The sequence below is a fragment of the Coregonus clupeaformis genome, chromosome 7 (genome assembly GCF_020615455.1).
Source record: "Coregonus clupeaformis isolate EN_2021a chromosome 7, ASM2061545v1, whole genome shotgun sequence".
Classification (NCBI taxonomy): Eukaryota; Metazoa; Chordata; class Actinopteri; order Salmoniformes; family Salmonidae; genus Coregonus; species Coregonus clupeaformis.
The window spans coordinates 16,411,722-16,429,435 of NC_059198.1; the positions used below are offsets into that span (position 1 = coordinate 16,411,722).

The 17,714-nt window shown below is 42.5% G+C and overlaps 1 protein-coding gene across 6 annotated transcripts in view; it reads left to right on the forward strand.

Moving 5' to 3' along the window:
• The first annotated feature begins 1,003 nt into the window (after positions 1-1,003).
• asap1b (ArfGAP with SH3 domain, ankyrin repeat and PH domain 1b) overlaps positions 1,004-17,714 on the forward strand; it is an 86,246-nt gene continuing 69,535 nt past the window's right edge. For 3 of the 6 annotated variants that reach the window (XM_041881217.2, XM_041881218.2, XM_041881219.2), the window contains exons 1-3: positions 1,007-1,256; positions 1,614-1,692; positions 3,083-3,209. In XM_041881217.2, the coding sequence (XP_041737151.1) occupies positions 1,145-1,256; positions 1,614-1,692; positions 3,083-3,209 (318 nt within the window). In that variant the 5' untranslated portion in view covers positions 1,007-1,144. Of the gene's footprint in view, positions 1,257-1,613; positions 1,693-3,082; positions 3,210-17,714 lie in introns of all 6 variants that reach the window. The other 3 variants (XM_041881214.2, XM_041881215.2, XM_041881216.2) reach the window with 2 other exon arrangements.

A 17,714-nucleotide genomic window follows, 5' to 3' on the forward strand; every position in this document is an offset into this window, starting at 1 on the left:
GTCTGTTTGTGGCCCCCCTGTTAGCGTGCATGATTCTTGCCATTCTCCTTCGACCTCTCTCATCAACGAGCTGATTTCACCCACAGGACTGCCGCTGACTGGATGTTTTTTGTTTGTTGCACCATTCTCGGGAAACTCTAGACACTGTTGTGCATGAAAAGCCCAGCAGGGCTTGCACCTAAGATCATACCACGCTCAAAGTCGCTTAGGTCACTCATTTTGCCCATTCTAACGTTCAATCGAACAGTAACTGAATGCCTCGAAGCCTGGCAGGCTGATTTATATAGCAAGACACGGCCACGTGACTCACTGTCTGTAGGAGCTTTTCAATGTCCGTGAATGGGGTGGTGTACCTAATAAACTGGCCGGTGAGTGTATGTACACTAGATGACGGATAGGGGGCGCTGTGTTGAAGCCACTGTGCCACCATCTTGGCACTCTCCCACCATTGTAAAAAAACATTTAGGAAGCTATAGAAATGCATTTATTAATGTCTACCTTCGTTTTTGCCACATTTATTCTATAAATACACCTTAATGCATCATTTTAAATTATATTATGTGAGCTTAACATAAAAATAAAAAATAAAAACATATATTAAAACAATTTCCTTAAAGTATACTTTTTTTGAGATTACTAATGTTACTGTCCCCACTAAAACAACAAAATACTTATATACATGTAATTTTGTACTTGAAACATTTAATTGAAATACTGTAGAATTCCATTCATTCCTATGCTCCTACTGGAGAGTGCCAACTGCAATATGGCCGACCAGTGGCTTCAAAGCCTCTCAATGGCCAATACATAGCATCAACAATCCAGGGTTTATATACATCATTGGGTACAACAGCTGTAGTTAAAATCAGCTCGAGGGAGCGAGGAAACTTCTTGGCTTCTTCTGTTTACCCAGATCCCACATTTCCTGTTTGAGTGCCTTCTGGGTTTCCTCAGTTCCTGTAGGCCTAACGTTACCAATAGATCCAGCTCATTGTAAGTGGCTATTTTCCTGCTCACATGGTGGGTTTCTCCCTTCCTGCCCCGCGCTGTGACTGATCTTCACGGGATCCATTGCTGGAGGACATCACTCTCTCCTTCTCTCAACTCTTAGGTTAAAAGTATAGCCATTACTGAACTCTTTTGGATGACTATTCAAAATGAACCTGATATGATGCGCCCAGCAAGTATTCTCTTCTGCATCAATCAAGTGTACATTCACTCTGTTCAGATTCCAAATTTGATGTGCATCGATTTCGGTAAATTGAGGCGTGGCATATAGCCCGTGTTCTTCTTTTTCTTTGGAATTTGAGTGCTCTTGAATGGGTAGAGATGGACATGATATTATTTTCAATAAGTCCAAAATTATAACTTTTATGTTGGCTAACAAATGAACCTATTAAAATAGATTTATTAATGTATGCAAAACTATGCTTTCTCATCAGAGTATTATTCCTGTGTGGTAAAATTATTTATGAATATACTATTAGTTGCCTATAGGCATTTTATTAAAGTTGTGTTGTTGTGTTGTCTTGATTCTTCCCCCGGCTATACCACACTCTCTGATGTCTAGAGAGCAACATAACTCTGCTCATGTGATTCTTATTTGATTTAAGGTGACAGTCAAGTCATGAGATCCTCCTCTTCCCGTCTGTCAAATTTCTCCTCTAAAGATTCTTTATGGAATCCGAGTCGGTAAGCCCCTCTAAATTCTGTTGATACTGAAACATTGTATCACCTCATAATATTCAGAGACTATTCTCTTTGTATCTAAAATCCTTAAATCAAATTTCTGTGTGGTATTGCTTTAGTCTAGTAGTAAGTGTACATTGACCAGGAGCCTATCATATCTGATTGAACACTTATGTTATTCACCACCAATGGTTTTTCTCAATTTTGCAGCGCTAAAACCACAGGCATTCCAAGACTACAGGGACGCACTTCAATGTATCACTTGTAGGACATATTCTAATCCCTGTTATGGGCTATAGAATTTACCATCAATGTTTTACCTATGGATGGATATTTTTTCAGACCTCGTACAGTAACTCAATAGATCTGATTAGTATTTATAGACTTTGCAAGTCCCCAATAATTAGTGTCCAATTAGTAGCCTACAAGAGCCACCATTGAGGTTTTTCAACCAGCTAAATTATGTTTAAATGCGTTTCTTTAGGCTTCAATTAATATAAACTATTTTACATGTTAATAAATAAGCGCCTTTTTTATGAATAACGCAGTAGTACAGTCAATTGCCATTTGTAAATATATCTCATTGGTAAATATCTATAGCTAGATAGGCTATTATGATAATAAACAATAATGTCCATAGCATAGGCCAAATAGTCTTAGAATATTAATTATTGGCCACATTTTCCTTTTCACATAGCATATTATTCGATGACTTCAGTACACCCTCGGTCGCATATGAAACAGCAGTAGAGTTTTTACTGCGGATTGTCTCTGAGTATTATGTCCGAGATCATAGACATGCGCAGAGTTCTTCCTTGTTTGCCTCCGTCATCCGAGGTGGGTGGGTGAGAGAAAGCGCGAGAGAGAGGGAGGGAGAGTGGCAAGACAGCGTTGTGCATTAAAGAAAAACGGAGAGAAGAGAAGAAAAAATTCGAAATCCAGCAATTGGAGAGAGCACAGATTATAATTGATTACATAGAAAGATTTCTGCTTGTAGAAAATATTATCGGGAAAGTATCGTATTGAACATCAGCAAAACATGATGGAATCCGCTATTCTATTTTTCAGCAAGGCAGCATAGGACAGTAATTAAGCGATTGTGTTTTGGTTATATGCGCAAGGGATACGGCGGAGAGGAGAAGCGAGGAAGGGGAGGAATTGTGTCCATTCCATTTTCCCTTGGGGACAGTGAAGTCATAGGAGAACCAACCAAGTAATTCGAGAAGAGACGCATTTTTGTCATTTCGTTATCTAGTTAGTATCCTAAACTATCAGTTTTCCACCCAGTCACACCGTTAGACATCACGTAATTTTCCTCGCCAGTTGTTTTTTCATGATTTAGGATTTTCTCAACAATTGTTGCCATCCTCTTCTGGGCGATTCCCTGCTGAAGGATGCCTGATCAAATATCGGTGTCCGAGTTTCTCTCGGAGACAACAGAGGACTACAATTCTCCTACCACATCCAGCTTCACGACCCGTCTGCAGAGCTGTAGGAACACAGTCAACATTCTGGAAGAGGTAAGGCCACATCATGTTATAACATTGAGTCAGCCATGGCTGCAGATGGAATTGCGTGCAAGAGCAACCATTGCGCATTGATGAATCATGACACCACAGATATGGCATAGATACAAAATGATACAATGTATGTTATTATCCTAAACTCCATATAGTAGTAGAAGGGTCCACAGTTGGTCATTCAAATAGACTCTGCATCTGTGTCCAAATGCCCAAGCCAAAGCCCAAAGTTGTGCTGTATTCTGCAGAATAACCTCAGAAAGGGTTCTACACAGAGAGCACTGTTCTGATGTGCAAACAATACAAAAACAACATTTTCTGTGATGACCATTCCACCATGGCAAGGTTAGATTGTGAAGGCTAGAATTTGACTGTTTACATGCCTATTATTATAAACTTCCTGTTATCAATTGGCACTGTCTGGCGCTATTGGCAACTTTGTAACACTTCTGTTGCCATTTACACTGTAGCAACAGCACATCAATGACCATGTGATAATACACGTCTGTTTACTGTCCCTTACAGGCATTGGGATCAGTTCTTTGTCCCTGTACAATCACAAGCTATTATAAGCAAAATAGCCCATTTAACCAGTTAATATGCATCCTATTCTTTCCAAACTGAATCATTTCAACATGCGCCGTAAAAACATAAAGACATACTGTCATAGAACTTAGTAGTTACATTGTTACAACATACAATAATGGTATCCAAAGGATCAGCGCAATTGTGTTTTGCTTTTATAGTGTAGTGATGATGTCATGATGGCCTCCTGTGGTTTGCTCATACTGAAGCCTATGTTAATTCTGTGCAGTTCGATTGAGCTAGTTTTGCTCCTACTGCTGCTGGCTGGTGTTGCCAGGCAGAGGGGGAGGATTGGGTAGGATAGAGGGAAGGGAAAGGAAGGAGGGTGTGCTTTAGGCCTACAGCTCGCTGGCCTCCCTCTGTTGCATAACTCTGAGCAGAGCAGCCAGGCTGTAACAGTGGAGTGTGCTGGCTGTCTCCACACAGAGTGGGGGTAGGGATGGATGGATGGAGCAGCAAACCCTCCAGCCTCCAGCCACTCTCTGACAGAGATATTGACATTTACAGTGATTCCGAATTAGAATGGCTCCCTCCACACATATGGCGTTAACATCAGCCTGATTCTAAACCTTCTAAGCCTGTTCTTACAATCACAATCAGTGCTGGAAGAGCTCGCACGCATGTAGCCTACACACACATGCGCAAACATGCACACACACACACACAAACACTCACAGGATTGCATGTCTGATCAGTGAGGTGAGTGTAATCAGGTGAGCCAGGTGGAGACCATGGAGAGCCATGCTCCCTCACCCCACCCCCATCTGCACTGGCTTTACCATGAGAAAATGGGACAACAAAGAAGTGCAGCAACATGCACATTTGCCATGCCCTATTAAAACCAACACATTACCTTCTTTTTTAATTGAATAAAATAGGAAGGAGGTCTATGTTGCATCTCTTGAAGTCACTGGTTTCATGTTCACACATAGTGTAATAAAATGGCAGCCATGGCAGATGATCAATGCTGATAATCATTCATCTCCCTCTCCATGCTATCACAGGTTGTGTCCCAAATGGCACCCTATTCTCTATATAGTGCACTACTTCTGGGCAAAAGTAGTGCACTACATAAGGAATAGAATGCCATTTGGAACGCAGGCACAGTGTCAGTGGTTTCATCTTCCATTTATGAAGGAGGCAGGAGAGCGAGAGTAGTTCCTGAGATCTTTCAGAGATTTAGAATTTGAATCCATTGCATCGTGCAACTCCTTCAAGCTAAGAAGCAGGGATTTGTCATGTGTTCTACTGTCATGTACTCTACTGTCATGTACTCTACTGCCAGGCGTGCTGAGAACTAAGAAAGATGTTAGGATGTTGCTGCATCCTCTGAAAATGAGGCTGAAGAAACACTCTAAAGTAGCCGAAAGCTTTGGGTTCAAATGAATAACATAAACCTGTAGGACAATCTCTGTTTATTGTTTCTAACCCAATAGTGATAGCTATGTTATTATCATGTTGTTACAACAGTGTCTTCAAGGAAACTAAGTCCTTCACATAGAAAGAGCCATAGTAACTTGACTTTACAGTATGCTTAAATGATCAATGATATCTACATGATAGTACGTGCTGCACGGTTCTTCGAAATGGTTGACACATTTTAGCATTTTCTCTCTTCATAGATAGATAGCGTAATATGCAGAATGGCTGGTCATGGCCTATGTGTCGTAGCATTTAGAAGTTTTATAGTACAATAATAGAAAAATCTGTAAAACAAAAGCGAAGCCATGTTAATTCTCATTTTACATGATGCTCTTATCCAGAGCAACTTACAGGAGCAATCCGTGCTCAAGTGCACATGGACAGATTTTTCACCTTGTGGATTCGAACCATCAACCTTTCTGTTACTGGCCCAACGCTCTCAACCACTAGGCTACCTGCTGCTTCACCACACAGAGCACATTTTTGTTAATTTAGTGTAACAAGAAAAGGCTTGCGTCATGGATCACCTCTCTGGCTCGGTGCCTCCCAGCTCAGAGAGAGAGAGACTGCAGCACAAACTAAAAACATCTGTTAGAAGGGCCGCCATGTGCGCCGGCCCGGGCTGAAGCAGTAGCCACTCTGGAATTGTAGCCCGGATCACATGACGGGGACCATTATACTGGCAACAAAAGAGCAGCAACGTATAATCTTTCTTATTTAAGCAGACAAGATGCCATAGAATCAAGCTTTTCTTAAACATTGATCTAAAATCAGTAGAGAGCAGAACACCTCGTCAGGGTCCTGCACTGGGATACTACATACAGTGGGGAAAAAAAGTATTTAGTCAGCCACCAATTGTGCAAGTTCTCCCACTTAAAAAGATGAGAGAGGCCTGTAATTTTCATCATAGGTACACGTCAACTATGACAGACAAATTGAGGAAAAAAAATCCAGAAAATCACATAGTAGGATTTTTAATGAATTTATTTGCAAATTATGGTGGAAAATAAGTATTTGGTCACCTACAAACAAGCAAGATTTCAGGCTCTCACAGACCTGTAACTTCTTCTTTAAGAGGCTCATCTGTCCTCCACTCGTTACCTGTATTAATGGCACCTGTTTGAACTTGTTATCAGTATAAAAGACACCTGTCCACAACCTCAAACAGTCACACTCCAAACTCCACTATGGCCAAGACCAAAGAGCTGTCAAAGGACACCAGAAACAAAATTGTAGACCTGCACCAGGCTGGGAAGACTGAATCTGCAATAGGTAAGCAGCTTGGTTTGAAGAAATCAACTGTGGGAGCAATTATTAGGAAATGGAAGACATACAGGACCACTGATAATCTCCCTAGATCTGGGGCTCCACGCAAGATCTCACCCCGTGGGGTCAAAATGATCACAAGAACGGTGAGCAAAAATCCCAGAACCACACGGGGGGACCTAGTGAATGACCTGCAGAGAGCTGGGACCAAAGTAAGAAAGCCTACCATCAGTAACACACTATGCCGCCAGGGACTCAAATCCTGCAGTGCCAGACGTGTCCCTCTGCTTAAGCCAGTACATGTCCAGGCCCGTCTGAAGTTTGCTAGAGTGCATTTGGATGATCCAGAAGAGGATTGGGAGAATGTCATATGGTCAGATGAAACCAAAATATAACTTTTGGTAAAAACTCAACTCGTCGTGTTTGGAGGACAAAGAATGCTGAGTTGCATCCAAAGAACACCATACCTACTGTAAAGCATGGGGGTGGAAACATCATGCTTTGGGGCTGTTTTTCTGCAAAGGGACCAGGACGACTGATCCGTGTAAAGGAAAGAATGAAGGGGGCCATGTATCGTGAGATTTTGAGTGAAAACCTCCTTCCATCAGCAAGGGCATTGAAGATGAAACGTGGCTGGGTCTTTCAGCATGACAATGATCCCAAACACACCGCCCGGGCAACGAAGGAGTGGCTTCGTAAGAACATCACTGCTCTAGAGGAGATCTACATGGAGGAATGGGCCAAAATACCAGCAACAGTGTGTGAAAACCTTGTGAAGACTTACAGAAAACGTTTGACCTGTGTCATTGCCAACAAAGGGTATATAACAAAGTATTGAGAAACTGTTGTTATTGACCAAATACTTATTTTCCACCATAATTTGCAAATAAATTCATTAAAAATCCTACAATGTGATTTTCTGGATTTTTTTTTCTCATTTTGTCTGTTATAGTTGACGTGTACCTATGATGAAAATTACAGGCCTCTCTCATCTTTTTAAGTGGGAGAACTTGCACAATTGGTGGCTGACTAAATACTTTTTCCCCCCACTGTACACCTTCCAGATAGCATTCCTCCTCACACACTTTATGGATTTCCAACTCTGTACAAGTTAAGCAGTATTGCCATGGCCTCTGAAAAGAATCAGGGTGAAAAATGTTGGTCATGTAGCATTTGAAGAAACCACCAAAGATGTTAAAGTAGGCCTATTTGGTTTGGGCCGCATTTTCACCATAACCAGTGAGGCAAATTGGGAGGCCATTCTCTCATTCTCTCTCTTTTCAGAAAACGTAAAGCATTCCCATAATAACCTTCCCATCTTCATTCACTTGGTTTAAGTGCAGTGTACTTAGAAAGCCACATCCCAAGACTTACTGCTCCTGTCATCATTACAGACCTTCCAATGTCTCTCTGTTTCTCCAAGTAATTTTCCCAGTATGTTGACGAGGTAAATTATGAAAAGGTACAGGGTGAATATTTAATGGTGTAACCTGAGGAGGAGAACTAACCTGCCGGAGGAGTACAACAGTCGTCAGCCTCCCTCCTCAGGCTTCTCAACACACTGAGTCATATAAAGGTGCAGAGAGGGAGATGCAGCGACATCAATACTTGTTACTTCAACTCCACACCTGAATTATTTATGGATGGCTGCTTGGAGAGACAAAGATGTTCACGATTCCCCTCCTCATACCAGCACTGTCCTTATTAACGCAACCCAGTTTGCCCAGTCACAACAGGGAAAAGCTCCCCTACCAACAGTGCATTCGGAAAGTATTCAGACCGCTTGACTTTTTCCACATTTTGTTACTTTACAGCCTTATTCTAAAATGGATGTAATTGTTTTTTCCCCCTCATCAATCTACAAACAATACCCCATAATGACAAAGCAAAATGTTTTTAGAAACCTGCAGATCCTCTCAAGCTCTGTCAGGTTGGATGGGGAGCGTCGTTGCACAGCTATTTTCAGGTCTCTCCAGAGATGTTCGATCGGGTTCAAGTCTGGGCTCTGGCTAGGCCACTCAAGGACATTCAGAGACTTGTCCCGAAGCCACTCTTGCGTTTTCTTGGCTAAAAATAACCGAAGCCTCGTACTAATTTTATGCACCGTCTTGCATAACAGGAAGTGACATCATAATGGTGTTGAGGGCAGTAATGGAATCTGGTATGGTTAATCCACGTGTGTGCCCAACAATACATGAGGAATGTTCTGAAGAATGGTTAGAAAATATTAATGCTCATCTGCGATTTAATTCCCTGAAAGGTTCAGAAAAATGTGTAGAGAAGGACTTCATGTGCAGGCAGGCTTTAGTTAAGCTTCCCTTCCTTTGTTAGGGAAATCGTAAGAAGATGTTATAGCTTTTTCCAATGGAAAACTTGTAGTTCCAACTTGCCCTGATTTTGGCATCTTTGACTTAGTCTCTTCTTATCCAACATGACTGAATCATGAACATTCGGGACAACCAGCCAGCCTGACTCCCTTGTGAGGCCCTCCCTTGTTTCTGCCCTACAGATGGTGCTTTGCGTAATTGAGTTAGCTTTTTAAACCAGGGAGAAACATTGCCAGGAACACAAGGGAAACCCTCAGTGGATTGGAATTCCTCTGGGTATGCCTCTCACACCACATCAGTGGGGAAGGGCGAGGACAAATCTTTGTCTTTTCACAGTCATCTTATTCAAACACTGTGAATTTCTTGACAGTTACAATTAAACATTTATTTATTCCATCTTTCATTTTAGGAACATCAGATGAGTGACTTTCTGTGAAATTGCTGTCAGTATCCACCTGGCTGAGAGTGAAATTGATAATATGCTATCTTGTCAAAATGACACAATTGGATGGTTTCAAATTAAATCTATTCAATACTGATTCCCCCTAGCCGTTTCAGTGGTGTTATGCTACCAGAGAGAGACAGTTTTGCTCTCATTCTGACCTGAGGAGACAGCATCTGACATGAATTGGACAAGTAGTGGTGTTGTTTGTTCTTCAGTAGAATGAAAGAGAAAAAATGGCACCTCTGTTGACTGGTGCTAATTGTACTGCTCATTAGAGGATTTAAGGACCGCAGCATAGACACACAGACATACAGTCTACACACAGCATTAGGATTTATGATAGCTTCAGGACAGGGTTTCCGTTAGCTGGTAATAGCCGGCTTTTGGCCTATATATATATATATATATTTTTTTAAAGTCAATAAATCAAATTGCCGCTGGCCAACTGTCCGGGAGAAGAAGGAAAAAGTCCCATTGCGAAATAATGCTTTTTAGACTATTCATTGATGGAAATACCAGTCGATGGCAATACATTTGACTGGTCATGCTTATCAGTCAATAGATTAATTTGCATAATTTTGTGTAATTAAATTGGCGCGTGTGTACAGTATATTCATTATGTACCTTATTTATCACACTCGTACAGCATACAGACACAGAGCCTTTGAGCGGAAAATCTGTCAGACAGCAGGAGAGCTGCTGCTACAGCATCTCAAACAGCAAATGCATAGGCAACGGAAGGCAGGCTTCATCAGTGCGTCACACGCCACTTTGCAATGAGCTGGAGACAATATGCATTTTGAAAACATATACATAATTGTTTGAAACCTGAACGTTTTACTACATATTATGAGGCATGTTTTACCTTGCTTCAAAGTACCCTAGCCAAAATCACACCATATCTGTGGAGGCAATTATTTTATATCAACTTTCTTTCATCGTCCAGTAGCCAAAGGCACAATCCTAGTCATATTAGCAACCCATGCTAGTTGTTGCATATTAGATCTCCCTTCTTTCTAAATTTGTAAGAATATTTTAATCTCTGTCACATTAAACCGCTTGCATGTGCGGTGCGCATTGACAATGTGTTTTCCTGTTAATTGCATTATGGAATGAACATTCACGCGTAGCCTACTGCTTTGTGCGCATTGCGACGCTTATAATGTGAAGAAATAATAGTTTATCAAAATTTTAAGATAAACATTCTGATCTGTAGCATCAGCCTCATCGTTTTTTACGTATTTTGTTTTATGTAGCCTAAGCCTACTGGTTGTATGAATTTGGGATCTATCGTCCCACAACTGTCCCAGAGGCCATTTCTTTCTCGACAAGCTGACCAATAGAATAGGTAAACCTTTCTATTATGGGGGATGGTAGATAGACAGGCTAGTGATTCTGCTGTTCGTTACTCGTCTTGTTGGCTGGAGAAAAGTAACTTTGGACAGTTATTCTAACATCTTCATAGTGCGCATCAGAATTCTGTAAGAAAGACCGCACATCGTTGCATCCTCGACTTGCATGTTCTGTAATATGAATTACCATCATCTAAATGGGATATCTGTCATTCTGAGCACCTTGGGTGGACGCCCTAATCAGGTTACGCACCCAATGCATATGGTTCCGGTACATTTCAATTAAAATGTTGCTGGAGACCCTGCTTCAGGGTCTACTTTACTGAGAAAATCTGCTGTATACCTCAGGATATGTATGACACATCTTCATGTGTGGGCCTCCGTCCAAACGACATGTAAACTTAACACCGTTGGCCCATGATGACACACATTTGTTTTGACATGTTGTTTACACTTTAAGGAGATTACATCTCAATTTGCCTGAGTGAGATGCACATGTTTAGCCTCACATGCAACATATCTAATTAGAAAACGGCATGCACTGCTATCAATCAGTGGATTCATCTGCCAGCCCCCCATATTAGACTGAGAGAGGCTACCCAAGAGCTGTTGGTAAACCATAAAATTGAGCTTTTTGAATATCTACCTTTAGCCACAGAGTAGGAAACTGTATATCGATTTGGTTTTCTTAGTTTTTTTCTGGCATGGTTTTTCTACTTTTCATTGCATTGCTCAACCAGCGATGAGAAAAATCTGTTCTAGCCTACATTTTTCAGTTTGGTATGATGCAATTTTCATATGAACACTCTGAATAATTAAAGATAATGAGACAGGTTTCATCATAGCCAGGTTTTACATAACAAAGTGAATGCAGGGTATATGCAGGCTTCTTACCTCAACAACATTCACAACTCAGGACAGATGTGGCTAGCTGAATTATTGATTAAGTTGAGGCTTTTTAGAATTTGTCCCCTGTGTCACATGCAGGCAAATTAAACAGGACAGTGTTTAGCGGCATATTGCATGACTTGGCTCTCTCTCACTGATGCCCGATCACATTTTCCATGCTAGTTCAACCGCATAACAAAAAGCGCAAGCAAAAGGCTGTCATATAAAAATGCTCGTTAGGTAAACTGTCAGCATTAGAAATCGGACTCATAATCCCCCGAGCGAGGCAGTATCTCCCATGGTAACACAAGGGGTTTCAAATCGTAGGTCACTGTTTAAAAGTGCCATGTAAGCCTATCGGATCTGATGGCTCTTGTTGTGAGTTCCATTAGGGAGTGAGAGGAGAAGGCGGGCGGTGGGGGTGTCCGAGTCCATGTCCGAGTCCGTTTAACAACAGTGGCCACTCAGCATCCCCCACCCTCCCTTTGCATAAATCAGGGGAAGAGCAGGGATCAGAGCCCTGACAGCCCCACTGCCGGAGCTAAGCCTGGTCAGGGGCTAATCCGCTGTCTGCTAATAGCCCTTGATGATATATGCAGTGCAGCTGTGGCAGGAAGGGAAGGTAGGCCAACAGCTGGAAGCCCGAGCCAGAGACTGATTATCCAAATCCTCTGGTCTCTCAGACAGCAAACAAACCAACAAACAAGCAACTGAAACAGCATCCGAACACAAAGCCCAAAACCCTCCCGCTGTGAAAGAGGCACGCCACAAATAGATTTGAAATATCGCTGGACGATTTCTTTAAGGAGGTTTGGAAAGGATGTTTTTGGATCTTAACCGGGTCACAAGACCGCTTCATCCTGAGGCGTGGCAAATTGGCAATGGGATGCTTGTCTGAAAGAGTATTGAAACAAAATTACTCTACATTTGCTTTTCTTTCCCTTCATTTATGTGATAATGAATGAGCCCCTCCTTTTCTCTATGAGTTTATGAGTGCTGGGGTCAATGGCCTTCCTTTAGGACTGGCCTGGGGGTTGAAGAAGGCAGCACTGCTCAATGCTCACTGATGCATGCTCCTCTCCTGGCCTGAGGGGGAAACACTCCAACGCTGACTCTCAGCTTCAAGAGGACACAATGGTGTTGTGCCCTTGGCTTGTGTGTGTGTGTGTGGTCAGCTGGGCACTTGCTATAGTGTTTCATCTGAAGTGCTGAACATGCCTGCCAGGGGATGGCTTGTTGGCTCAGATGTGGATTTACACACACTGGCTCCATCTGAATGGCAAGGTTTTCCTAGAGCCTACAGAGGTCACCCTGCCCCCCTGGCAGGCCCGGCTCCAGGATGACATGCCCGAGGGGGCATTTTAAATCCATGTGTGGGGGCACAACTAGTATTGCTTTAGAGCCCTAATATCACATTAGGTAAAGTGGTCCTACCACTGCTCATACTGTATGTACAGAAATGTATATGAATTGTAGCCGTACACATCAACAACCGTCACTTTATATAATAACACAAGAAAGATGTGCGCCCCACTACGACGTGTATCCGAAATGCAGCCGTAGCTGCAGTAGGCCTACACATAATTTGCGCCTACCAACACGTGAAGATCAGCTCGATGAGCACCACTAGATTATCAAAGATTCTTACAGGCTTCATAGCTTAAACTTCAATAATTAGATCTATAGGCTACATTTCTGTCAAATTTGTGGCACTGCGCTATAAGCGTAATCAATGCGCCACTTCTCCGTTTATTGTCGTTGTATTTCTGTGCATCTTGGGACAGTATAAAGTTCCAGAAATGCAAACTAAATCAAACTAAGTGCATTTTCTATAGTCATAGCTGGTGTGAAATATATCCTACATGGCAGTAGCTAATTTGAATCTGCTGCGAATAAGAGTAAATACCCATTCAGAGAGAAACTCACACACACGCTATAGCAAGAGAGCAGGGAGGGGGCGACAAAGTAGGCTATGTGTCGTTTTCACTTTTACAGTAGCCTATCACACAACGACTGTGTAATGCAAATGTATGATAACAGAGTGAATGTTGGCCTACTTGTTTTAGGCTACACACGGTATTGGTCCTACATACAAAATATACTAAAATGGAGGCCTATCTGAAATGCAGCCATATACACAACAACTGTCATTTTGCACACAAGAAAGCATGCGATGATGAAGAGAAGCCCCACGAAGACTGGTAGCCCAAGATGCACTCATTAAAACAGCACACACCTTAACCATCAATTCAGGAACATGGACAGAAGGCTAACGGCAGTCAGCGCGATGAAAGGGTAACGTTAGATGCACTACCAATTTGTCATTTTAGTCATTTAGCAGACGCTCTTGTCCAGAGCGACTTACAGTAGTAGTGCATACATTTTCATACTTTTTTGTACTGGTCCCCCGTGGGAATTGAACCATAAACCCTGGCGTTGCAAGCACCATGCTCTACCAAATGAGCCACACGGGACCTAGTTTAACATCACCTCAGAGCACAACCAATAGGCTACCTTGGTAATTTTCCCTATATCCGTCAAATAATACAAAGCTGTATATCTGTCAATGGCAATTAGACCCGCAAAAGCAAGCAATAACATTAAGTATCACAGATCAATCTAAAATATTAATTGAAGTAACAAGCAAAGGCCTATACATTACATAAACAAATCTGCCAAATTAGCAGTGGGTTTATATGAGGGTAAACCAATGAATTAATAATTCTGGCATGGCGGCCAGGGCCATAAAGGTTGTAGCTTACCATTTAGATGAGTTGCAGCCTCCTCTATGCTGTGTTGAACCTCATGAGAAGTTTTTGATTCCATTCTCCTTCCTGGCGAAATGTACTTGTCAGGTCCCTCTCAAATGCCTGCTGGACAAGCTGGGCTGTTCGTTGATGTGACATGCTGAACCTCTATGGTTGGGCCAGCAGACTGCTCAGTGAGCTCGGAATTGCACTTGACATGGTGGTCCTCCGTTTCTTTGCTCTTGGCAGTGCCCAGCCATTTTCGGATATCCATGCTGGTTAGCCAGCTATAATTATTCAGCTCGTGGCTACCCAAATTTAACAAAGCTAGTAGCTACTATTTAGCCTATTATTAGCGGTAGTTATCTGTGAGTAAAAAACGGTCAATTTAACCCCGCCCTGGGTGGGATCTTAAACAAGGTAATGAAGGTGGTACCTTATGACATCGCATGGCTAGGTGCCTAATCAGAATGCATTTGGGGATTTTAACTACTAAATATGACATTATTACATCCCCCCTCCCTACTCCTCAGATCATGAGCGACCACCTGGCAAAGCCTTTGTCCCGGTCTGTGCTACTGGCAGGCCCGACAACTCTACATTGGCAAAACTGGCATTGTAATTCATATACCATTTGTTATGTTTATAGGGAAACAAAACTGGGGGAGGTGGGGGCACGAATACTATCTGGGGGTCAATGCCTGGCTTTGCCGCCACGTAGAGCCGGCTCTGCCCCCTGGAACTGCATCAACACTGCCTTAGGACGGTTGATAACAACTAGATAACAATGAGAGGAAGTCTTATAACATGAAAATTATGTTGTCTAGCTGGACTAGGATACACCAATACTTCAGCTATGGCGATCTCCTGAATGACTTTAGTTCTTTAGTGACATTATGCAGTAGAGGAGAGGCCATGTCTGAGGCTGAAAGGAAAGAGTGAGGACATACTCAGTGAACATATCCCTGTTTGATATTTCCTATTGCTCAAGTGTTTGGCTATCACCGTGGCCAGTGGGAATGGATACACCTGTGGTTTTGAAATAGCGTCTCTTTTACCCGATGGACTCCCATAAACTGTGAAACTTGATACACGTCCAAAGAAAACTCCAAGGAATGCTGTAAAGCACAGGAATGTAGGCTGCGACTCTGGTACAGGGCTCAAGGCCATGTGGTGTGAAATGGAACGCAACAACTCAGGGACTAGAAATAATTCCCTACTTCTGATTGGGTGTTTTATTGAAGCGGAGCGAGCGGCTCATTCCTTGGCTGTCACAGCCAGATACCTTTTGATCTACTGCATTGTGGGTTGAGGGCAGGAAGCTGAGGTGGTAGAGATATCCGCCAATCACTGAAAAGATATGGTAACATGGTTACTTTGAGTTGAATGATATGTTTGTGTTACTGGAGGATTTGGTGTTCAGCTTACTGTACTCATACCCTCAGGCCTCATTTCTGGCCTACACCACATTAGTGAGAGAGATTCTTAGAGCCTTTTGTGACAGTCAGTATTTTCCTCCTGGCTGATGGTGTTATAAATCAATCATAAATTGGCTTGATGGTTGATAACAAAAGAAGGTGTTTGTATTGCATCTAAAATATTTATTTTGGATTAATGTCTTTGAATTAAATAGACGGAGAATGAATTTAGCTAAGAGGTCTTCCACTTGAAAATGTAAAGATTTGCTCAAAAGGAATTGCCTCTTAATCTTTGCTTAAAGGGAACATCAAGCAACCGTCAAGTTGACCTGCTCTCCATTGTATTCAGGTGAGTGTAAGCAAGCATATTCCATATCTAGTGAAAGGAGGGTTTAATCATGAACTTGGTACTGTCATAATTGAGGTTACTGGGTTGGTGTGGACAGTTGGGTTTATGAGAAAACATTTGCTTCTCTTGGTCACGGGCAGGCAAATCAGCCTCATGCGGATAGCTTCGTGGTAAATGTTTGCCCTGAAAATCCCTCTGCTCTCCTTGTGTTTCTGTCCTCTAAATGGAGCTACTTTTGGAGATGCGGCTGATGCTGTCATGTTTTAATCATAAGCAGCACTGAGGTACCTCCAGTCCCCAGTCTCAGTTTGTTCCATTCATATGAATAATAATGTATTGGAACTAAATAGGGCTGCTTACTGTTCCTCATTTATGAATTATGACTGACTCCAACATGAGATTGATAAAGTGATGTTTGTTTGAGTCAATGTGGGCAGTGTATACTTCAGTGGTGTATGGCGTGATGAAATACGCTCACAAGAGAAGGATGTAGAGATGTAGGAAGTCACCAGTGTGGTGGCATATGATGGCTTGTGTACTCTACTTCTCCAGTCCTGACAAGCAGTCAGTCTCCTCTCAACACCGGAAGATGCCTCACAGTCCTCCTCCATAGCCTGATCACACCAACCATAGCCAAGCCAGCTGAGCAGCCAGCCTCTACTCAACATATGTTCCTTTCCCTGCCCTGCCTCCCTCTCTGGCCAACACCAACAGCTGAGGCAGGGCTAGGACACTCTCCTTAGTCCCTACTACACTCTCACTGGCATCACTGATTGGTTCTTCTTCCTAAGTCCCTACAAGTGAAGTACCCTTGTTCCATATGTTAGCCTACTGTATAGAATAAGTTCTTGCACCACCAATGTCCCTCAAAGTTGACAGTGTTAGGGTCATTGCCTGAGTTATCCCGGGCATTTGGTTCTCTTCAGAAAAGGAACCATCCACCCAAAATCTGCCTTACATTTTCTGTGTGACATAGTCTGACCTTTGGAAATGTTAAATCCTCTTATTTAAATCTTCCTGACTGGGAAAGTTCAGGCTTCCCCCAGCTCCAGGCCAGAGAAAGGGATGTTCACTTGTGTCCTGCCAATGAAAACTGTTCTCCGCCCTTCCTGTTAGAATCGGTCCCCATTTTCTGACAAAATGCACTGGGGAAGACAATGTTTTTTACGGACTTCAGTTCTAGAGGCATATGCTCTTGTCGAAGTCAAACCACTCTTTGGTGTCTTTGGGATTGACTTACTGAAGCTTGTTTGAGCCACGCAGTCTTTACCCTGGTCTTAGCAAACAGCGTCTATAGAGACGCTGCCAATAGCTGGACTTGCATCCAACTGGACTCTGCAGCAGTCTGCCGGTTTGACCTCCACTCAACACATACATGCTCATCGTGATGCATGATGACACATTTCACCTGTGTCATCAGTTTTGTTCTTGGCTCACCTTCAAGATGTATCTGTCTTTCAATTTTCTGTGTCCTGTGCTTGTGTGGTTGTGTGATCACATTTGAGTGCATAGAGGTGACGTTCTAAAATTAAGGTCTCAAAGTAAGGGGACGTTAAAGGGAAAATCCACTCAAAAACTATAGTTTTTAGTCCACTGTTGTCCACTGTCCATTTTGCATCATGATGATTTGGAAAGGCACACACCTGTCTATATAAGGTCTTACAGTTGACAGTTTATGTTAGAGCAATCACCAAGCCATGAGGTCG